General features: G+C 44.1%; 1 protein-coding gene and 1 long non-coding RNA gene across 3 annotated transcripts; both read right to left on the bottom strand.

The window, feature by feature from the left end:
• Positions 1 to 573: 573 nt before the first annotated feature.
• LOC134464692 (zinc finger protein 664-like) lies at positions 574 to 13,380 on the bottom strand. Of its 2 annotated transcripts, none has more exons than XM_063218060.1 (9): positions 13,351 to 13,380; positions 13,212 to 13,254; positions 12,924 to 12,990; positions 10,620 to 10,799; positions 9,551 to 9,621; positions 8,841 to 8,898; positions 8,604 to 8,700; positions 2,696 to 2,763; positions 574 to 2,168 (listed from the first exon to the last, which is right to left on the bottom strand). In XM_063218060.1, exons 3-9 carry the CDS (start codon positions 12,933 to 12,935, stop codon positions 1,410 to 1,412), a joined length of 1,245 nt encoding a protein of 414 aa, XP_063074130.1. In that variant the 5' UTR covers positions 12,936 to 12,990; positions 13,212 to 13,254; positions 13,351 to 13,380; the 3' UTR covers positions 574 to 1,409. The 2 variants fall into 2 exon arrangements, with proteins under 2 accessions (XP_063074130.1, XP_063074129.1); XM_063218059.1 differs by lacking the exon at positions 13,351 to 13,380 and adding an exon at positions 10,942 to 11,034 and having other exon boundaries at positions 13,212 to 13,321.
• Positions 13,381 to 16,350: 2,970 nt separating this feature from the next.
• On the bottom strand, positions 16,351 to 17,507 carry LOC134464691 (uncharacterized). Its single transcript, XR_010038023.1, has 3 exons — positions 17,264 to 17,507; positions 17,105 to 17,171; positions 16,351 to 17,020 (listed from the first exon to the last, which is right to left on the bottom strand). It is a non-coding gene; the product is annotated as an uncharacterized LOC134464691 (long non-coding RNA).
• Positions 17,508 to 23,658: the final 6,151 nt, after the last annotated feature.

Below are 23,658 nucleotides of genomic sequence, written 5' to 3'. Positions count from 1 at the left end.
ATATATCAAAATGGCTCATTCAGAATAGGCACGCTAGTGAAATAATGATGAAAAAAACCTTGGGGATTTCTTAAGACAGATGGCGCATTACACCAGAGCTCATCTCTTTTTTCCAAAATGCATCTCAGCTTCAAAAAAACGGTCATGTTGATATTTGATGATGAAAAAAAAAATCACTGTAATATTTGTAAAAAGTGTTGAATATGTTAGGAAGCATTTACAGTCATGCTGAAATTTCAAAATGAACAGTGATATAAATTGTAGAGGCAAATACAGATAAATCTATCAAACATTTAGGCTATTTGAACAAAATGACCTCAACAATTCAGCATTTCTAATGGGGATGGGGAGAGAGAGAGAGAGAGAGAGAGAGAGAGAGAGAGAGAGAGAGAGAGAGAATCTGCCACTGACTGTTGAAAAGGGAGGAGCTAGGCTACTACGCTCTAGATATCTAGAACCTACAGCTCTGGCCCACAGTGATTTCACAGATGTTCTCAAAGTTAGAATGCCAGAGGAGTCACAACTTGAAATGAAGTCAGTTTGCAAAAAAAAGAAAGAAATATCAAGCGCGACGACCGTGCTACACGTTTATTACCGTCTGACATGAGAATATCTCACTGAGTCGCAAATGCGCGATTGTAACACAAACATTTAGCGAGAGTAGATATTGACAGTTTCAGTTTGACAATCTTCAAAATGCATATCACACGGAATGTTTTGCAATTATGGCACAGGCAAGATTTCTGGAACAGGACTGTTGTTTGTGTTCCATGCAATGCGCGAGGCAATAGCGGTCGGGCTGGTCACACACAATAATGTCTCTCGCTTCACCTCAAACAATAACTCTCTATACTATACACTATCAATTATGAAAATAAAAACACTCAAACAACGCCTACCACGGTAGAGAGATTAATATTTACAGCATGCAAACACTGTTCATATTTAGTAGGTCTGCTGAAGCAGCAGGTGGAGAGGAGAAGCGACTGGAGCGCTGAAAGCGCCTATCAAAAATGCTATGGTGACGTGCAGCTATACCCAAACTCCAAACCCAATTTTGAGAATAGATTAACGTGCGATATTTTCTTTATCGCCCGATAAGAGTCTCACATTATCGCAGCACGTTAACGCCGATAACAGCCCACCACTAGAAAAAAAGACAATCATGGCTGTATCAATGTGAACATTGCTACAAAATTAGAACCCAGAAGTCAAGAACAAGAACGAAGGCAACTATTGCTATTGTTCACATCGATGGGCTTCCTCTCTTGTGTGCTTAAGATGGTGTTGTTGGAGTGAGTCTGGGAGCAGAACTCTTCGTATGCCGTTTGCACTGATGGGGTTTCTCTCATGTACTGTATGTGCAGTGGTAGGGTTTCACTCATGTATACGCAGTGGTAGGGTTCCTCTCATGTGTGAGTAAGCTTGTGTCGTCTAAGTGCTTCTGGGCGCTGAAAACTCCTCTCACACTGTCCACATTGATGGGGTTTCTGTCCAGTGTGAATGAGCTGGTGTACTTTGAGAGCATCTGCCCGTGAAAAACATTTCCCACACTGTCCACATTGATGGGGTTTCTGTCCGGTGTGAACGAGCTGGTGTAGTTTGAGAGTACCTGCCCGTGTAAAACATTTACCACACTGTCCACATTGATGGGTTTTCTGTCCGGTGTGAATGAGCTGGTGTACTTTGAGATTATCTGCCCGTGTAAAACATTTACCACACTCTCCACATTGATGGGCTTTCTGTCCGGTGTGAATGAGCTGGTGTAGTTTGAGGGTCCCCGCTCGGGCAAAACATTTACCACACTGTCCACATTGATTGGGTGTCTGGTGTGTAAGTTGGTGTCGTTTAAGGCGTTTTGGGCACCGAAAACACCTCTTACACTGTTGGCATTGATGGGCTTTCTCTGCTGTATGTGTAAGCTGTTGTTGTTCAAGATGTGCTGCTGTATTAAAACCTTTCCCACCCTGTCCGCACTGATTGGGGTCGTCTCTGGTGTGGATGCTCTGGTGCCTCTTCAAACACCTCTTTGTAGCGAAAGGTTTTGCGATGACAAAACTGACGACTGGAGCCATATCTGAGCTGACGACTGGAGCCAGGTCTGAGATGACGACTGGAGCCACGTCTGAACTGACTACAGGAGCCACGTCTGATTTCTCATCTTCTTCCTAAAGCCCAACAGGGGGAAAGCAGAATCAGTCTATGGTATCAACATGAGTATGTGTATCAAAGACGTGTTGGGCTAATAGCAGTATCAGTATCTTTGGATATCTACGAACAACCATTCAAAAATGTACGCTTTATTACCTCCGCCAAAGACGTTATGTTTTCGGTTGCATTGTTTTGTCTGTTTGTCTGTCAGCAGGATAACGCAAAATATTAAAAACGGATTAGCATTAAACTTTGTTGGAAATGACAAAAGGAACAAGCGGATTTGGTGCAGATCCGGAAACAGGATTCAGGATTCTTTACCATTGCGGGATAGGGTGAATTTTGACATTCTAGAGTTTTGACATTCCAGTTTCTAACTCCATAAAAAGAAGGCAGAAAGACTTGGGAAAAAATAGGGTGTAACATAGTAAAATGTTCTATCAAACAGCCTCCTTGGCGGGGGTCTGCACTCTCTGAGTGCATTTCTAGTTACATATAAAACTGGTCTCATAATAACTTCAGTAACAGTGAACAGTCACTCTACCTGTACTGGTTCAGCTTTAATGTCTGCAGATGAGGAGGTGATCTGTTCTGGGGCAGAGTCAGTTTCATCTACAGGACAAATCAAAAACAGATCAACAACAGTTAAAAGCACAAATGGTCTTGTTTGGTAGAACAGTTCAGTTAAGAGCACAAGATTGTATCAAATGTCTATCACGCAGCAAATATTTGTTTTCCCAACTAGCAAAATCAAAGGGGAACAAAAGAAGATGAACTCATATCTCAGCTTCTATGGGGCACCTAAGTCACGCCCTCTACTTCCTGGTTCATGGGGCAGAGGGAGTCAAAAAATTGAATGGAAGTGAACAAGGCGAGTCGTGGTGGATTTGTGGTGCATAAGTCGAAGGCTTGGATTTATGCCGAAAAACCATTCATTTCAAGCCTTGAGATTATTTTTTGACTCCCTCTGCCCCATGAACCAGGAAGTAGAGGGCGTGACTTAGGTGCCCCATTGAACCCAGCACAGGCCTCTGGAGTATCCACCACCATGGGCTCCGACTACGGCACTAAGGCCACATCGCGGGACGGAAGCGCTTTTTAACGGCGGTGGCGAAAATACATGGCGAAAATTCATTTGAACGAAGGCCTCTGTAACAGTATAATAAATAATAAAAGTCCATATGCATCTCACAGTATAGAGTCCTGAAGTATTTGGGGGGGGGGGGGCCGCCGGTGACATATTGAGTTCAAAAGCCTAATGGCAGTAGGATAGAAACTGTACTTCATTCTCATAGTGCGGGCACGCAGAGGGTGCATCCCAATATGTGACCCTGCCTCCTCCACTTCTCCTAAAGCGCCTGCCAGATGGTAGCATGGTGAAGAGCCTGTGACCAGGGTGTGTGTGATCTTTAAGGATGTTTAATGCTCCGTTTGTGCAGAGTGTATGGTGGATCTCCTCAAGTGTGTGTAGTTGGCAACCAACGATTCTCTCTGCCGTTTTAATAATGCGCTGTAACAGCTTACTCAGTTTCTATTTGTTTATTTATTTCCATGTAGCAACCCATGCACTCATCTTCTTACTTTAAGCACCTCATTAGGTTAGATGTACAGTGTCATGATAAAAAAAAATCTAATTTGTGGCTAGTAGAATAGCTGGATGGCTAGTGACTCACTTTTGCGCGTGTCAGATACTGCATCCATACACGTGCGTTTCGTGCGATATCTTCAAAATTGCTGGGGGCAATTGTAAGGAAGACTGCACACAGTTCCCCGCGACTGTTTTCCGGTGAAAACGGCGATGATGGCAACTTTTCTATTTGTCTCATTGAGCTGACGAAATACAAACATTTGTGCGATCATACTTCCCCTTTGCACTTTGATAAAGGAGCGTGCAAATGCAGGAGCAGTAGGGTGATTCTCACGAAGCTAAAAAAATCAATGGCAATGAGGTTTTAATGGTTAAATATGACAGGGATTCTTTTGATAATATACATTACTGTAGAGCAAGACGTGTACTTTCTGGCACACTAGTTCATTTTAAAAAATGTTATTTTTATTTTCCACTTTTTATGCATTTTATAGGCAAATTCTCATTACCGAAATGTGTCCCGACCAAAATTTCTGGTCTTTGAATTAGGTTAAAACATAATAAAAAAATTAAAAATACGTAAATGACACTACAAGAGCGTTGGTCTATGTCTGAAGTTTCATTAAGTGTTCCTTGTTGGCAAATTAAATAATGAACACTAATGAATATTTCAAGAAAAGATCGTGTCCCCAAGTTTTTCTTCTCATTACCGCAATATATTTCAGAGCTACAATTAAAAGCCATCAGAATTTCAATATGAGCTGAAACTACCTACAATTGATGTGTACCAACAGGAGATTCAAGATGGCTACATGATTAGTCAGCCTTATTGTTTGTGCCTGTAAAATGTCACAATTTGTCTCAAAAATATGCAAATACGACAAAAGTGGTTCTCATTACCGAAATTAGTCAATATTTCAAAATGAAAAAGATTTTTTCATTTTAAACTTGCTTGGTAATAGGGTATTCCTTTTCAGAATTCAACAATGGTCATGAATTAGCTATGTCATAATTACTCAAGTTACAGTTAGCATTATTGTGCTGAGCCATCTCATTACCGCAATACACATTCTCATTACCGCAATGTTTTAAGTACCTTTCGGTAATGAGGATTGTCAATTTCGGTAATGAGACTCTATGGTGATTTACATTTAGAATATATTTTCATGACATATATCCATTTCGCTTTTTATTTATTTACATTTTTAAACATGCAACTGCAACCTTAAATACAAATTATATTTTTGCAGTATAAATATTGTCACTATGTCACTTAATTACAGTTAAAGCACTTGATGAAAGTGTTAAGTGACATCGCATCCATTTCGGGTTAAAATATGCAATTGTATTGAATCAATATTCGAAATACAATATTGTAAGTAAACAAAGCAAAAGTAAATGCCTAACATATGCAATAGCTCTAATGGGGGTTTGTCTGTAAAGAAACCCTGTTGTGAAAGTTCATTGAGAGCAAGTAGCAACTTAATTCTTGCTCATATGCCAATCCATGAATCAATATTCCACCCTCGAAATGTGGTCCTTTGATGCAAAAAAAATAATCAAACTGCCTAGTGATGTCACCCAATGCAAAGGCAATGGCAAACAACGAACCCAGCACTCGCAGTGAAGTTGTCAGATTGCGTAGATGGCAAAAAGGGAACAAGTTGGGAGACAAAATCGACTCACTTCAAGTCCATGTGCTTTTCTAGAAATTGACAGATTTTTTTGCTTCCTGTGTTTGTGGTTGTCATACCCTAGTGGGTTTGAGTATTTAAGTACCCTTTACTAACTTGACTTCCTTCCAAAATCTAAGTTTTGGATCCAATTTGATCTTTGTTAAAGGGTGGCACAAAAGGCTTGGCATTTGAAATAGCAGTGAATAGGCCTATTTAGCGAATTCAGCGAGAAGTATTAGTTTTTAGAATATTTCAATCAAAACTAGTAAGAAGAATCATTTGGAGGAATGCTCTAGTTACCTTTCCCAAATTAGAAACTCCTCATGCATGTTTTTTGCAGCCTTTAGGAAGGTTTCAGCCCCCATACTCTGATCCTTAAGCCATGCTCAAACACCCATGTACCCATCTTTTAGTCATGCTGTGAGTTCTTGATGTCCTGGGTAAGTGGAAAGGTAACGGGATCAAAACAGCCTCAAAATGCACTTTGCACTGATTTAGCTGAAAATGCCCATTAACAGCAATTCAAAATTCCAAGTCTATTGTGCCACCTTTTGACAAGTATCAAACATGCTAGAAAATGAAAAGGAAGTTAAGGTAGTTCAAAGGAACAATACTGCAAGAGAAGAGCAGGATTTTGCAACGTTTTAATTTTGTTTTTCATGCACCCTATACTAATTATGGGCATGTCTGATATTGTCCTGAAAACCAACACTTTTTCTTTTTAAAAAATGTGAGTGAAGTGAAAGCCCACTTGGGAAACTACAACTCCCATTGTCATGATCCAGCGCTCCACAGCACACACATGAACACTGCACATTGCACACAACAGAATGGTAGTTTATGCCTCACCCGCATTTATGCCTCATCCCCAATAGCGCCCGAACGGGAGCAGTACCATGCTCAGGGTACCTCAGTCATGGAGGAGGATGGGGGAGATCACTGGCGGGTCAGGAATCGGGAGTCTGATGCCCTGACTGCCATTAGTGTGCAATGTGCAACTCAAACAGTTAGTGGTGTTCAGTGATATTTCATAACACATAACGTTCATAGTGAATTCCGGCTTTGGTCCGGACAGTATTATGGTGATACTGTACCGAAAATGTACCGAACTGTGACCCTAAAATCAAGGTGTACCGAACCGGCATACCATACAACCTACTCTAGTCATCTCCTGTTCCTTCTACTTCCTACTTCCTAGTTGCCGGTGCGCGCCGAGTCAGAAAAAAAGTCCAGTGCACGACCTCGCACTGCGACATGATTTCCCTTCTCATAACAGATTTAGATTTCTGGTCCACTATAGATTTTTGGCTGGAGAGATCAGTGTGATATCATATTCAGGGTGGGGATGAGGAGTGGGATGTATGCGCTTCATTGGGGTCATCAGGTGGCTACCCTCCGGTGTTTTGATGATGGACGAACTATAACTATAACTATAACTATAAAGGGCAGTCATGGGTGAGCGGTTAGGGCGTCAGACTTGCATCCCAGAGGTTGCCGGTTCGACTCCCGACCCGCCAGGTTGGTGAGGGGAGTAATCAACCAGTGCTCTCCCCCATCCTCCTCCATGACTGAGGTACCCTGAGCATGGTACCGTCCCACCGCACTGCTCCCCATGGGGCGCCACTGAGGGCTGCCCCCTTGCACGGGTGAGGCATAAATGCAATTTCGTTGTGTGCAGTGTGCAGTGTTCACTTGTGTGCTGTAGAGTGCTGTGTCACAATGACAATGGGAGTTGGAGTTTCCCAATGGGCTTTCTTAACTTCAGAGTGCACCCCTTGGCCTTCACCCCTTGTACTATGATGTTACTTTGGTGCCCAGGAGGGGCCTCGCCTATTCACCTACTGCAGGGGTGGGGAGCCTTTTTCATTCGAGGGGCCTCTTCAAATTCATCCGAGGGCCGTAAAAGTTCTCAGAGAGCCGTACTAATAAAACAAACTAGGATTTCCCCCAGCACTTTAGGCCTATATTGAAGGCAGCCACATTTACAACAGACCCCACCTTCTCTATTTCTCCTGAATGTAACTTAATTGTATTGCAAATGTATTTTCTAAGATTCCTTTACAAAATGTGTCATATTTGGCTGGGTTAAGTCTTGAATCCCAATATCCTTCAGTAGCTTAATGAATGGTTTTATATAGAATATATTTATCATCTTATTAGGTGTCATTTGATTAGTTCTGCCCTGGAGGCTCTGTCGTTGTGCTAATAATAAAAACAAATAACACATCATTTACTAATATTTGGCTTTAGTTCAATTTATTTCTCCTTATTCTCATTACCGAAAACTCATTCTCATTACCGAAACGTATCCCTCATTACCGAAATGAGCACTTAATTGGAAAAAAAAGTACTAAAGGAAAACTGTATTCATGTATATTTTTTATGAACACAGTACCTTTCATGTTTCTTTCACTTCAGTATATTTTTGGACCGAAATTGTAGGTTTTCACTGATGTATTCTAAAATTAAAGAGGAAAACAAATGATCCTATTGCGGTAATGAGGTAAAATGGTAAAATTCTTAACTAAAATAATAAGAAAAAAAACTTTTTTGAGTGTTTTATGTAGCCCCTAGTACAACTATCAATATTCAATGAACACAACTGCTAGAACAATTAAGTGTCCTAATACATTTCATGAAAGAAAAAAATTGCGGTAATGAGCATTTTAGCAGACATGGACCTATAAAACGTTAAAAAATGTGTTTTAAAAAGTTGTCAGGTAAGTTGATATTATTGTGCTTAGTAACTGTACACTTTGATGTAACTGATTCAAAAAGAAATTCAACCAAAAAAGCATTTTGAAAAAATGGTTGTCAAAACACCTTTGTTGCACGTTTCGTGAGAATCACCCAGTAGCATTATTGTGTCCTTGTCCGAGCAGTCCTTCTTTTTAGTGTGTTTTCCTTACAGTCTGTATTCCCCATTTCCGTATAGCAATGCCGCTCTCTCTGCCCCCTGGATGATACCGCCAGTAGGTCTACTGCTTTTAGAGCAAGTATGTGCAGTCGGTTGCTCGCGGTGACGCGCGTAATTTACGGCTTACAGCAAGCGTACAAAGGGACTAACAAGGCCACAACCCCAGTGATGATCCAACAATCACACCGTCAGATCTGGACTTTGCAAACTGTTCAGCAAGAAGATGTGTAGTGGTAGACACTGTGTGTGTGTGTGTGTGTGTGTGCCATACCAGATTGAGTACACTGGTATAAATCAGCAACAGCTGCGTCATCTTCTTCCTCTTTAATGCAGATGTCTACATTCTGCAGTGGACCGTCCTCCTCTTTCTGCAAAATACACAATGCACAACATTGTATGAGAGAGAGAGAGAGAGAGAGAGAGAGAGAGAGAGAGAGAGAGAGAGAGAGAGAGAGAGAGAGAGAGAGAGAGAGAGCGAGCGCGAGAGAGAGCAAGTGGGTCTGCATACCACCACACTGGCCTGGCTCTCTCCTTCCTGCAGTCCATCAGCCACTTCCTGAGTCGTCCTACAGGAAACAGAGAGGTCAAAGTTCAAAGGTTATTTGACAGTTGATGTCAGTGTTCAATGGGCTGCCAAAGTCACACCCTTCTTCTTACGGATCATGGGTCACAACTCGCAAAAAAATTAAATGGAAGTAAATGGAGCGAATCAAGCTCAACCCTGGGGTGAGTTTCTCAAAAGGGAAGTTGTTAGCCTGTTAGCAACTTCGGTAGTTGCCAATGGAAAAATGCATTGAAAGCAATGAAGTAGCTAATGTAGTAAGCAACTTTGGTTTCGAGAAATTCACCCTTCTATGCTGCAAAGCTTTGGAACCAGCTTCCAGATGACCAAATGCACCCGCGATTGATAGCTTTAAATCTAGACTCAAGACAAAGCTGTTCTCAGATGCTTTCCCCTAGATCAATTATATGGCATTCTTATTTTTATTTTTTACCATAGGTTTTATCTTAATGTTTTAAATGTCTTCGACTCCAATTTCTTTTTCTTTCTTGTTTCCTTTCTTTTTGATTTTTTTGTGTGTGAAGCACACAGAGTTGCACCTGTGTATGAAATGTGCTATAAAAATAAGCTTGCCTTGTGTGTGCGTGTGCGTGTGCGTGTGCATGTGCGTGTGCGTGTGCGTGTGCGTGTGCGTGTGCATGTGCGTGCGCACATACCTGCAACTACTCTGGTGGCTCTGCAGCTGCTGTTGCAGGTTTGTCAGTTCATTCGTCAGGATTGCAATACTCTGCAGAAAATAAGCAAACACACTCAGTCAATGTACATCCATCAAATCATACATAATGACTGCAAGTAAGAGGACAGTTCCTGTGATGGGTCAAAGTAGCTTGTAGGTTGGTCTTTTCTACCAGCCAAACTGAATTTTCACCAGCATTTGGCTGCTAATTTACTGCTAACTGCTAATTTAGAGCCCTGCATATATCTATTAATTCCATTCATCTTACAAAATGGGAAAGGAAAATGTTGCAGTTGCTTTAAAGTAAAATGGACCAATTTTTAGGGGCCACGGTGGCAGTTAAAAATCAATCAAATTTATCTTCATATCATTCCCACACACACACACCATACCTGACAACTTTGAGCTCCCAAAATCCGGGAAAATTCCCATTTTTTAAGCCAAAATCCGGGAAAAATTCTAAAGGCCAAATTTTGACAGTCAATGGGATGACAGAGACTGTCTAAAATCCCTCAGCACATGTTTTACAGCCTGGAGAAACAATGCAATGAAATCAAAACAAAGAAATGAGCGCAATGAGTTTCTTCTTGTTGTTTTGTCACACAAGTTGTTTGTTCGTGCAAAATTTTGTGCTACAGGTTGTGATTAGGTTAATAGCATGATTCGCTGTTCCGAGGCTGCTTTATGCGTTGCATGAACTGACGGTTTCTGAGGAAAAGAGTGGGCGCACAAGCGCTACGGAGCTCGAGGTTGACAGCTCGCATTTTTAAGGAACTTCAATTCTTGGTGGTATCTGGCATACCGTCTTCTGGCAGGTAGCTTGATAAGCAAGACCCCCTGTCTCTCTCTTCAAGAGGGGGTGTGGCTCGTCGGACAGGGCCGTGGGTAGCCTATAAATAGTCTACTGGACCGATGGTGTTTTTCGATAATGTGAAAATTAGGGAGTTTCCCGGGAAATTAGGGATGGTTGACAGGTATGACACACACACACACACACACACACACACACACACACACACACACACACACACACACACACACACACACACCTGTTTGGCTTGTGTTAAGGAGTCGTCTTTCTCCTCCAGTTGTTTCTGTAGTTCATCCACCTGGAGCTTCAGCTGCCGGTTTGACTCCACCTGCTCTGATTGGCTCCTTCCATTCTCAGCTGCCCTCTCTTCCAGACGGTGGATTAACCTGCACAGAGTTGTGTTCCTCTGGATCTCACTCTGATTCAAACACACACACACACACACACACACACACACACACACAAGTAATAAAATGAAAAGAGTGGTGTTGTTTATTTTGCGAGATGTGTGGATTATCTTACCAACTATTTAGCTTCTGATTACACTGAGGGTTCCCTACCTTCAATGATTCTGTGATGAATTGGCTGGCCTTCTCAAGGTCACTACAGGTTTGTTTGTGGCTTTCATCAATATAGTGGAAAATGGCACTTATCTACAAGCAAATGCAGAGATTGGGGTTGGTTGTCACATTTATTAATTTACTTAAATCTCATATTGCAGGAAAACCATTTCTATACCAATCCAATGTTTCATGTGTCGGATTTGTAGGCCTAGGCCTAATAGACCAAGTCATACAAACCCCAACTCCGATGAAGTTGGGACGTTTGGTAAACAGTGAATAAAATCAAAATGCTATCATTTTCAAAACATTCAATCTATTCATTAGATGGAGAATAGTGAAAAGACAACATATTAAGTGTTAAAACCGAGAAAAAATATTGTTTTGGGCGACATATGTACTCATTTCTAATTTGATAAATCCAACACGTCTCAAAAGAGTTGGGGCGAGGACAATAAATGGCAGCAAATGTCGAGGAAGACTAAAAACAAAACAAAAGACAACACTTAACAGTTAAATACATTAACCGATGAGATGATTTTATATAAAAAACAGTGTTAATTCCTATCTTGGACATGATTTCACCAGCTTAAATGGTGGGTGTATTCCTTGTCATGTTTTGCAATGTTTTCCTTTCTGTAGTGCTTACAGTGTGACAGGTCTTGACCAAAAACCCACCATTTTATCACCTGCTGGTCCTTATGATGGAGCCAAACTGTTAAAACATAGTAGAGAATGCAATTTGACCTTACTATGTGGCAGTAATCGAAGATCTCCCTTCAAAATATAATGCATGAGTGGCTTTTCATGCGGTTTAAAACCCATTTATACCATTCAGCACTGTATTTAACTCTACAGATGAGTGAGAACATCTTAACCAATGCACTACTGCATCCGCATGCCATCATAGAGGCTGACTTTTGAAGCTAGCACTAACACAAGTTGGATGGTCCATTTTCACTGTAGCACAGGATGTGCAATGCTCTATTATTGTCAAAAAGAATGGACTTCTACAACTTCTGCTGACTTCTGTAAGCAAAGGACAGTTTCCCATGTCTTCTGGGTCTATTTCAAGTGAGCTCAGGTGCTTAGGAGAATGTTAAACCCCTGTATCATTTTCATGCATTAAGCATTCTTAATATGGTCAATCTTCAATAGCTCTAGCAGTCCAGGAATTAGAGTGAGACTACAGCCAATATATATTTCATGATGTCATGAACCTATACAATGATTTTATTAACAAAAATATGTCTTATATACACTCAATCGTGGTAAATCAAAGGGAATTCAAAAATGTATGTAATAACTATGGTAATTATTCCCTTTGCATCTTTAATTCTGAGTGACTCAGCCTCTCTGTGATGATCTTATACCTGGACACCTATATTGTCCGTCAGTACAATTCATTTTGAAATGTTCTTCTTTGTTGTTTTATCTTATTTGGATGTTTACTAAATTTCACTGATCCCCGTCCCAACTCTTTTGAGACGTGTTGGATTTATCAAATTAGAAATTAGTACATATGTCCCCCAAAACAATATTTTTTCTCGGTTTTAACACTTAATATGTTGTCTTTTCACTATTCTCCATCTAATGAATAGATTGAATGTTTTGAAAATGATAGCATTTTGATTTTATTCACTGTTTACCAAACGTCCCAACTTCATCGGAGTTGGGGTTTGTAGATCCCAATTCCTCAATTCATGGTTTTGTGGAGCTGGAAACAAATGAATGATTGGAATAGTTCGAAATGTGGACAATAAAAAACACGAAAGTTAAACATTATTCAAGGAATTATGGAAATAAATACATTTTTTCACGATATTCTATATGTCCAGGACCTGTAGAATGGGCTGTCAAAGGCACTTAGCGCAAATGTGAGCGGTGTTAATTATGGGGCTGGCTAATTATTCTGTCACTGTGCCCTGACTTCATAGTCACACTACAACTAAGGGATACGACTAGTAATATTCTCCACTCACCTCATACTCCATTGGTGCAAGGACTGTGATTGGGCCGGGAGGAGTTCAAGACATCCGAATCAGGGCACTAAAAATGATGGTTATGTTAAAGGTTGAATACCTTAGAAATTAGGCTACATGAACATAGCATTAGCCTACAGTATGTCGTAGCACCAGATTATCGTTTACATTCACTGTTCGCAACACATTTAGCCCGCTATCTCAATTACTGCACAATTTTCATCATCATTTTGTCCCAGAAAGTGCAGTCATGACAGTGGAACAGACCACATGGCAGATTTCACCCACCTTTCGAAGCCGAGATGTTGCAGCTGGGACAGAAGACACGAAGCTGCAAGGAAAGGGGTTTATCAAAACGGTAGCCTATCATGAAAGTGAGTATAACGTGGGGAAACACAATGTACCGTTAGTAATTGTTGTACGGTACCTCCTTCTGCAGTCTCGTGTGTTTGTGTAATGTAGCAACCCAATGCAAGTAGGCTGCTGGATGTGAGTGCCCGGATATCCGCCCGAGTATTTGCATGCATTTGCATTCATTTCCACCATCAGGAATGCTTTGCGGTACCACGGCTACCCTATGTGAGTCGCGCTGTGTCGCCTGACTGTCCCTTCTATAATATGATTGTAGCCTACCGTAACAACTCGGCCTCGGCCCCCGCCGCAAATATCCACCACACCACGGGTCCTCTGGTGTTGTGACCGTTTTAGGATCTTTTTTTTCATATCCAATACTTGCACATTAAGAGTGACAATTGAATTCCATCATGGATGTTAAACGATAGGCCTATATGCGAATGCAGTCATGTTGAATTTAGGGTGGCCAAACCATGCCATGCCATGAAGAACGTGTATCACATTATTTAAACAGCTCGTGTAAACGGTTATCCCGAGTGCCTGTGTCGTTTTGGAGATCGGAGGCTTGATTAGCAAAGATACCGGAGAGAAATTAGTTGTGCGCGCGCACACGTACCTCTGCACAATATCCACCGGACACGAAGTTACTGGCTCCAATATTTCAGCGTCCCGCTTGATTCTGTACTGACACTTTTAAGTTTACGTAGTAGCACAATCAAATGAATAGGCTATGTCTAAATCATAGGCTCTAGTCTTAATGTGCCTAGTTTCACGTGTTGTTGGCATCAATCTGCACAATAGGCCTATGCGGCATAACTTTTCGAGGGCTACATTTAGAGCGGGTAAAGTATCGAGCATGTTCTGTCCCTTCAATAATATTAAGAGTGTCCCGTAACAACTCGGTCTCGCCCCCCACCGCAAGTATCCTCCACCATGAAGGTCCTCTGATGTTGTGACCGTTTTAGGATATTTTCATGTAATAGCCTACAGAAATAAGAGCGTGCGCGCGCCTCTGACTCTAGACACAGAGGGAGAATGGCTCCAATATTTATATTCAGCGCCCAGTTTAATTCTGCACTGACACTTTTAAATGTTATGTCCAGATATTCTTTTAACTTGTAGGATATCCTGATGTTATGTTTCACTAATGTAAGGAGTAACACTTCCCGGGTGCTAGCTACATTTAGACTGGGTAAACTCGTGACATTAATGCCTTCCGAAACGGGCTATTCCAGTGTCTATTTTAGACTATGGCCTTGTGCAAAACTTTGTATTTAACATTGCGAATGGGCAGGATGATTTGCTTAGTCACGCACGTGCTTCAGAGCAGCTAGAACTGTGCAAGTTGACTGCTGCAGTTTTCAGCTCAGTCCTCCTGGATAATAAAAACAAAATAATATCGACGAGAAAGTAACGCCGTTATCTTTTGATGGATTCCCTTTGGACGCCCGGTTGAGACAGTTTAAGTTTCACGCCCAAATCAATTCGGTTTTAAGTTATAATTTCATTTTATATTTTTTTTATTATTATTTTGATGTCACAGGGCCTATTCTTTTGATTGGGAGATCAAGGAACTCTCTGGTGTCGCCGAAACGGCGATGTGCTGTGGGCTTTTTACGCACGCCACCCATGTCCCTCCCATCTTCAGTCAGACTCAAATCGGACCGAAATCAAGTAGCTGAGGTTAAACTGTCGTAAATACACGACCGAAATCGAGTAGCTGAGGTAAAATAGACGTAAATACTCGGGCGGATATCCGGGCACTCACATCCGGCAGCCTACTTACATTGGGTTGCTACAAGTAACACACTTGCTTGTGAAGTTTCCTCTGTCAGCGAGTTTGCTTCTTCTACGAAAAAATCCACAAACGCTGCTCCTGGATAAGTTTTCCCAGTGTTTAGCGCCTCCTGCTGGAAACTCCAAGGGCCGCTCCACTCCAAATGAATAATAATAATAATGCTGTATAATCAGGCCTCTAAATTAATACCTGACAACTAGCCAAATGTTGGTGATATTTCTCTTTGACTAGTAGAATAGATTTGACACATTCGTGAGACTGTATTTGGCTAGTAATGAGAGTGAAAAAGCAAAAGTTAGTTATACTTTCATCCACTATTGGCTGGTGATGAAGAAAGTTGATTTCACTGATGATAACAACAACAACAACAACAACAACAACAATAATAATAATAATAATTAAACACACAAGTGCTCTGGACTGCGTTTTGTAGTCTCATCACCAAAAGTCATCAAACTACTGTAGGCCTATCTACACTGTTAATATTTTGTGCATGGACTAAAAAATCACAAAAATAGCCTACTGTAGGCCTCCAGCATTATGAAAACGTACAATAAAATGATTAGAGGGGAAGCGAAATGTATAAGTACAGTCTCTCTGCAACACAAAAAGACAACCATAACCTGTAGCACAAAATTGTGGATAATGAATTGTGTAAATATGGAATATATTACATAGGCCTTTTACATAGCCTAATCATGTCTGTGACTGAGCGGTGGTTGGCGCAGACGATCGCTCTTCCCAGACTGCATCAGACTACAGTCTTGTCCTCTCATTTTATTAAAGGTACACTGTGTGAGATTTTTAGTTGTTTATTTCCAGAAGTCATGCTTAAAGGAACACTGTGTGAGATTTTTAGTTGTTTATATCCAGAATTCATGCTGCCCATTCACTAAGGCTACCTTTTTCATGAATACTTACCACCACCAGCAAATTCTAAGTATTCATTATGACTGAAAAAATGGCACTTTTCATACATGAAAAGGGGGATCTTCTCCATGGTCCGCCATTTTGAATTTCCAGAAATAGCCATTTTTAGCTGCAAAGATGACTGTATTTGACCCATACTAAAAAACATTAGTTAGTTACTTAGTAGACTTTCATGAAAAGATCAAACTTAGTGTAGCAGAGTGGGCATTTTATGCTTCAACCCAAGATAATAATTACCAATTTTGTTCTATATCCGACTACGCCACTAGGGGGAGCTATTGCTCCCCTCTAGAAAGTTAATGCACTAAGGCACACAGGTTCGGCAGGGACGACAGAGACAGGATGCACACTTAATTCTTTTATTTAAATATTCTTTTTCTTCCGTAAAACTCAAGGTCTTGAGAAGACAAACACCCAAGTCACGGGTAGCGAGAGCCTTGAGTGTGGGCAGACTAAAACAGACAGGGGGTATTTACACATGCCACGTTAGTTCCATTATCCCCAAGGCCACTGGATATTCCACACCCCTTATATAATTAAAAGGCATGCAAACATTAAGTTACAGTTGGTATAAAACACAAGATGCACATATAATTCACACTGCAATAAACACACTTTGATGCCAAAAGGGCACCCTACAACTACAACACAGCAAACCAAGTCTCTAGGGAAAGTGGGCTAGTCCAGGCACTGGTTGGATGGGGGAAAAGTGCGGTATGTATAAAACAAAACAAACAAACAAACCACAGAATAAATGGTCTGATTCACATCGAACAGACAACAAAACAAACAAAAATGAAAACCATCCACACCCTCACCCACAGTTCAGAAGTTCATTGTGCGCCACTGTTTGGAGGCACACATACATCACAGCTGGGCGTTAGGCCCACCGTCCCCACTCAACACTCAGTCCACATGCACATGCACACGCATCTCCTCTTCTGTCAGGAAACTCAGTGGAAACAAAGCAGCAACCGGTCATCAGCCGTCAGCCCCAGGCTTTGTAGATCGCCACCTGTACACACTTTACGTTACCACCAGATACATACAGTAACACCCACAGCAGCAATCATAACAAAGAGGACGGATAACTACCTACCACAAGCAGCAATGCCACATCCCAAACTCCACCAGCAGTAGGGAGAACAGCAAAGTCAGCCCAATGCCTGGCAATGCAATGACAGGTAGTGAGACTCACACAGAGTAAAGATAGATTACAATCTGATGAAGAGGTGGGGGGAATAAGGCCTCTACATACCAAAAGTCAACCAAGCAGTGAAGTCACAAGGTTCTTGGTCCAAATCAACTTCATCCTGCTCCAGAGCCACACCGCCAGTAGCAGACACTACTCTAGGCTACTTCATGCGATTGCCACTATGAAGTGCAGCGGTTCTCCATTCCTGAGCGGTTGAAGGACAGCAACGACGCTACCCAAACTGGCAAATCAGCCACAATCAAAGGCCCCTCGCTACAAGCAGCCAGTGGCTTGCTTTTAAAGGACCCTGAATGCAGGTGTAGCAGAGTGGGCTTTGACGTTCCTTTTTCATTTGCGGTGCATGCGTCATCACGTCACAACGGCCTCATTTCACCGGCCTGATTTCACTCCAGCTGAGACGCCGGCTTTTTGCAAGCTCGGAGGAATAGCTGTCGGTCAACGTGCTTTCCTTTGTCCATCCAAACGTGCATTCTGGTCTACTCTTTGCACTCCGATCTGTTGCCAAATTCAACTTGGCGTGACACGCTCTCCGCCTCGTACAAGTGTATCTACCGGTGCCATCAGCTGTTTGTTGGCTACCCTGTTCATCTACCAAAGCTCCGAGAGCTCTCTCCTTCTGGCTCAGGTAGGCCACCCAAATGACGCCACACGTTCGCAAAAGTTTTGATTTGTTTGACTCGGGTCTAACCGATGATGTATTTTGTTGTAGCGTGGGTTTGAGTTTCCTCTGACTCGTCAGCCTTTATTGTCTCCCTCCTCGCCTCCTCTGCTGTTGTGGAACGTGAGTATACCGCTTCAACTTTTCATCACGTTGTAAAATTGGTACAATAGCCCAGTTACATCGCATTATCATCTGTATTTGTAGGCGCCTGGGTGTAGCTGCAGACTCCCGGTTCGCTCTGAATTGCTGCTGTTTTGTCCCCCCTCGATACGTGCTTCGTCTCAGTGTCCGGTCATCCGAGGGCTATCACTCCGAAAGCATTCAGCAGCCCAGCATAAGTTAACTTGCGCAGGTGGCGCATGTGGCCGAGTTCAGTGTGTGCGTGAATGTAGTCTGTGTGAGTGAGTGTCCTGTTATGTCGTGGTGAGAGCACGATTCATTTGTTTATTTTGTACATTTTCTTTGAGGGATATTTCTTTCTTCAGTTTGATTATTTTCTTTTGACTTGAGTTGGGAACTTTTATTGGAATTGTTTTGTTTTGTTTCTGTAACTACTGAGTGTGCACGGCTTGTAGCCTAAACCAATGCCCCTGGCCTGATTGTTGTACTAATTCTCATCAGTCCTGCTCTCGCCTGTAGCAACCTCTTTCTGTGGCGAGTTAGATTTTGCTGGTGGGCCCTGCAATTCAGTTTATTTCATTTTGTTTGTCTTTATTTGCTGGGCAAGTGGCAGGCCCTTGATTACCCCCTTATTTACCCTTTTCTTTTCTGTTAACAGGGGCAGGTAATCCCAGAGGGAGGTCCTCTTCCCCCCTGGTGGTGGGTCCGGTCACGTGGTGTGCAGTGAATTGCAGTGCAGTGCAGTGTTACCTGTGTGTGAGTGCAATAATTCACCTTCACTTAGTGTGTGCATGGGCACGAGTGTTTGTGTGTACTTATCCAAGACCTAGACAGGGGGCTTAGTATAATTCCCCCCTCTTGGGTGCACCTGCCCTGTATTTGAGAACCCTCCCTTTTGTACTGATTTGTGTGAGTGTGTATGTGAGTGTGAGTGTGTGTGTGCATTGTGGTGGGAAATATTTTAACTGTCCGGATTTTTATATTTATATGTGAAATTGTTAATAAAGAGATTATTTTGTTACGGAATCCACGTTTCCTTGTTAATGCAACAGAACTTGTGTGGGGGTCAAATCTAAGGTTTTCATACAGTCCCTCGGCTGTAGTTCCCATTCTTATCCCAGGGTGGCGTAGTCTATTTAGTAAGAAAAACTGTGAAATTTAGAGTTTAAAACTCTCCTGTTCTTACCACTTGGTTACACAGGCAATTAGTGGTATCTGCTAATCACATGATTGCCAACTGGTCACATGATCACAATGCCATAGCAAACTGCTGCTGGGACTTAAAGGCACAGTGCCATCATGCTACATTCGCAATAGGCAACCCAGTTTCAATGAGCAGCATAGTTGCAGTACCTTTTTTTGACCATTTCCTGCACAGTGTACCTTTTTAAGGTCTATTCTTTGTCTGTGTTCTTCATTTCTAAGGACACTGGTGCACCCTGTTACCACTTCACTTCAATAAGCTGAAATTCTTTATTATACTGGGCTATGTATCAGCAGATTCACCACTTATAGATCATTAGGTCTGAGTTAGCCTGGCAAGCCAGACCCGTACAGCAAAAAGTTCAATTTGCGGTCGAGGGGCGTCTAGATCAGTGGTTCTTAACCTTTTTTTCTTAACGCACCCCCTTACCTGTGCCAAAGACAAGCCGCGCACCCCCAACCCAAACTTCTATGTGTGTACGTACTAAAAATTATTTTAAGTGATTAATTAATTGCAGTTTGGGACATTAATCAATACCTTAATTACTTTAAATGGGGACCAAACATGTTTTAATTTTGTCTTAAATTGGCCTAAATATAATGTTCCCAAGCAGAATTTTGGTCGCCACCTCAACACTATCAAAATCTCGCGCACCCCCTGAAATCTCTGCCGCACCCCCAGGGGGTGCCCGCGCCCCAGGTTAAGAACCACTGGTCTAGATTTCTAGGTTAGGTCAGAGTGTCTTCTCGCTGGCTCTCAGTCTGGCCTCCAGTTGTGTCTTGGCGTGCCTGAGGTCCATAGCCTGGTTCCTACTAGACCTCCGTGTGTGTGCTCTGGAGCCCCCTGGTGGCACTCCAAACACACACATCGGTCTGGGAGCATGTGGCAGGATTAAATTTCTGGACTCAAAAAATAATGCCGAGCATTTATCACTTCAATATCACTGGCAGCTCACATTGAGGAGTCACAGGTCATATTATAGACCATATTGACGCTTTAGAGATCAACAGAAAATGGTTTTGAAAGAATTTGTTGATATTGAAGCAATAAATGCTGCGATTATTTTTTGACTGTAGAAACACTCTCTGCTCTGTCAGCAGGCCACTCATCTCCAGGGCTGGACGGGCCATCTGGCATAGCGGGCATTTCTCGCTGGGCCCCGCACCCTCGTGGGCCCCTGGCCATCAGGCATAGCTGGCATTTCTCGCTGGGCCCCCACCCTCGATGGCCCCTGGCCATCTGGCATAGCGGTCATTTCTCGCTGGGCCCCGCACCCTCGTGGGCCCCTGGCCATCTGGCATAGCGGTCATTTCCCGCTGGGCCCCGCACCCTCGTGGGCCCCTGGCCATCTGGCATAGCGGGCATTTCCCCCTGGGCCCCGCACCCTCGTGGGCCCCTGGCCATCTGGCATAGCTGGCATTTCTCGCTGGGCCCCGCACCCTCGTGGGCCCCTGGCCATCTGGCATAGCGGGCATTTCCCGCTGGGCCACTGCACCCTCGTGGGCCCCTGGCCATCTGGCATAGCGGGCATTTCTCGCTGGGCCCCGCAGCCTGGTGGGCCCCTGGCCATCTGGCATAGCGGGCATTTCCCGCTGGGCCCCGCACCCTCGTGGGCCCCTGGCCATCTGGCATAGCGGGCATTTCCCGCTGGGCCCCGCACCCTCGTGGGCCCCTGGCCATCTGGCATAGCGGGCATTTCCCGCTGGGCCCCGCACCCTCGTGGGCCCCTGGCCATCTGGCATAGCGGGCATTTCCCGCTGGGCCCCGCACCCTCGTGGGCCCCTGGCCATCTGGCATAGCGGGCATTTCCCGCTGGGCCACTGCACCCTCGTGGGCCCCTGGCCATCTGGCATAGCGGGCATTTCCCGCTGGGCCCCGCACCCTCGTGGGCCCCTGGCCATCTGGCATAGCGGGCATTTCCCGCTGGGCCCCGCACCCTCGTGGGCCCCTGGCCATCTGGCATAGCGGGCATTTCCCGCTGGGCCCCGCAGCCTCGTGGGCCCCTGGCCATCTGGCATAGCGGGCATTTCTCGCTGGGCCCCGCACCCTCGTGGGCCCCTGGCCATCTGGCATAGCGGGCATTTCTCGCTGGGCCCCGCACCCTCGTGGGCCCCTGGCCATCTGGCATAGCGGGCATTTCCCGCTGGGCCCTGCAGCCTCGTGGGCCCCTGGCCATCTGGCATAGCGGGCATTTCTCGCTGGGCCCCGCACCCTCGTGGGCCCCTGGCCATCTGGCATAGCGGGCATTTCCCGCTGGGCCCCGCACCCTCGTGGGCCCCTGGCCATCTGGCATAGCGGGCATTTCTCGCTGGGCCCTGCACCCTCGTGGGCCCCTGGCCATCTGGCATAGCGGGCATTTCTCGCTGGGCCACTGCACCCTCGTGGGCCCCTGGCCATCTGGCATAGCGGGCATTTCTCGCTGGGCCCCGCAGCCTCGTGGGCCCCTGGACATCTGGCATAGCAGGCATTTCCCGCTGGGCCCCGCAGCCTGGTGGGCCCCTGGCCATCTGGCATGGCGGGCATTTCCCGCTGGGCCCCGCACACTTGTGGACCCCTAGCCATCTGTAATGTACACATTACACATAACTGACACTTTTATCTCCAAGGAGGTCAAGTCGATATCCTGCAGTGGTCCTCACAGACCTTGACTATGCAGATGACATCAGTTTGCTCTCCGACAACGTGGAACAAGCACAAACTCTACTGAACAGGGTAGAGCTTGAGTGTGTCAAGGTCGGCCTCAGGTTAAACTGCAAGAAAACTGGGGTCATCACCTACAACATTCTACCAGAACATCAACCTCTGACTACAGCAGGAGGCACTGTGCTGAAAGAAAGAATCCCTGGGCTCATGGGTCAACTCAACTGAGCAAGATCTTAAAGTGAGAAAGGCACTTGCATGGAGGGCCCTGAAAGGCATGGCCACTGTATGGAACTCCAATGTCCCCCGTCAAATCAAGCTTAGCTTCTTCTACGCGACAGTAGAGTCTGTTCTCCTCCATGGCAGTGAATGCTGGACCTTGAAGCCAACCCTAGAGAAATCCGTTGATGGGTGCTACACCAGGATGCTGCGTGCAGTGCTTAACGTCAGCGACAGTGCACATGTAACCAATGAAATCCTGTACGAGGGAATTCCAAGGGTGAGCGAGAAAATTGCTGTAAGGTGAATGAGACTTGCAGGACACTGCCAACGCACCAAGAACTGCGAGCCAGCAAACTGGGGCTGTGGTAACCGTCGCATGGGTGCCGGTCAAGAGGACATCCCACACTAACATATGTGGACATTCTTAAGAAGGACGCAGGAACCCAGAGTACCAGTGAATTTAAAAGATGTATGGAGAATTGGAATGATTGGAAGCAACGATGGAAGACTCGTCTGAGGACGACCTAGGGAGAAACATTCAAATATGTGACCTTGCGTCCTCCACTTGTGCTTGTGGCCTCGCACCAGGAAGTAATACGTCGTGATGTCATCACTATATTTCAATATCTCGCAAAAGCTCAATTGTAAAGTAATTTTCTCATTTGCAAACTGGATAGTGAATGAAGAACAGTCCACCACAAATTGTTGTGGCAAGGCTGACAGTGGGGAAACTTAAGTGTTTTCTCCACGGAGGCGGGGCATCAGCAAAACGTGAGGCCACAAGCAGAAGTGGAGGACGGATGATCTCACATGCCAGGCCTTTGGGTTGGCATTGGAGCTAGCCTGCTCGAGAGAGTGTTTAAAGACTGGCCATGTGCCTTTGAACATGTAGCGCTACAAAAGCCTAGGGACCAAAGTAAGCATGGTGCCCCCAGACACACACCCAGCATTAGTGTCGTACATGCCAACTGACACATCAATGCTCACATGGCGTTAGGATTAAGACAGGCAGGATGTTGGGGGGGGGGGGGGGGGGGATATATATTACAGTGCATGCAGGGCAGGTGTAGGAAAGGTAGGCAAATGTAGGCTAATAGGATGTTTAGTGAATGCATGAGCTGAATGGATGAACATTAATAGTAAAGAATGACTGATAGATTTTAAGGGCGAACGATTGGAGTGAATGAGTGAATAGGCTGTTTTAATGTTAATAATGTTTTGTTGTTATTGCTGTTATTGTTTTAAAAGCCCTTCTAGGGACGACGAGCATTAGAAACTAGCTTCTTGCTACAAATGCTATGATGCTTGCTGTTTGGCTGTTTTGCAACCCACATGCAACGTATCTGTCCCTAACAAATAAACAAAACTAAGCTAAACTAAATGGTGCCTTCATGGGCTCGGGAGCTCTAGAGCAGTGGTTTTCAACCAAAAGTGCCCGCACCAAATTTGATGTTGTATAATTCCTTAACGACTTAAGCCATGACTACGAAACTTGGTGACTTTTCCTAAAATTTAGTTGGCTACAGTTTAGTACCAAAAGATTATGTTTATCATTTTTGCCACGGTTTTCTGACAGGTACTGTATGTCTG

Source organism: Engraulis encrasicolus, chromosome 15 (genome assembly GCF_034702125.1).
Source record: "Engraulis encrasicolus isolate BLACKSEA-1 chromosome 15, IST_EnEncr_1.0, whole genome shotgun sequence".
In the NCBI taxonomy this organism is placed as follows: Eukaryota; Metazoa; Chordata; class Actinopteri; order Clupeiformes; family Engraulidae; genus Engraulis; species Engraulis encrasicolus.
This window is presented reverse-complemented; position numbering and strand designations above follow the sequence as displayed.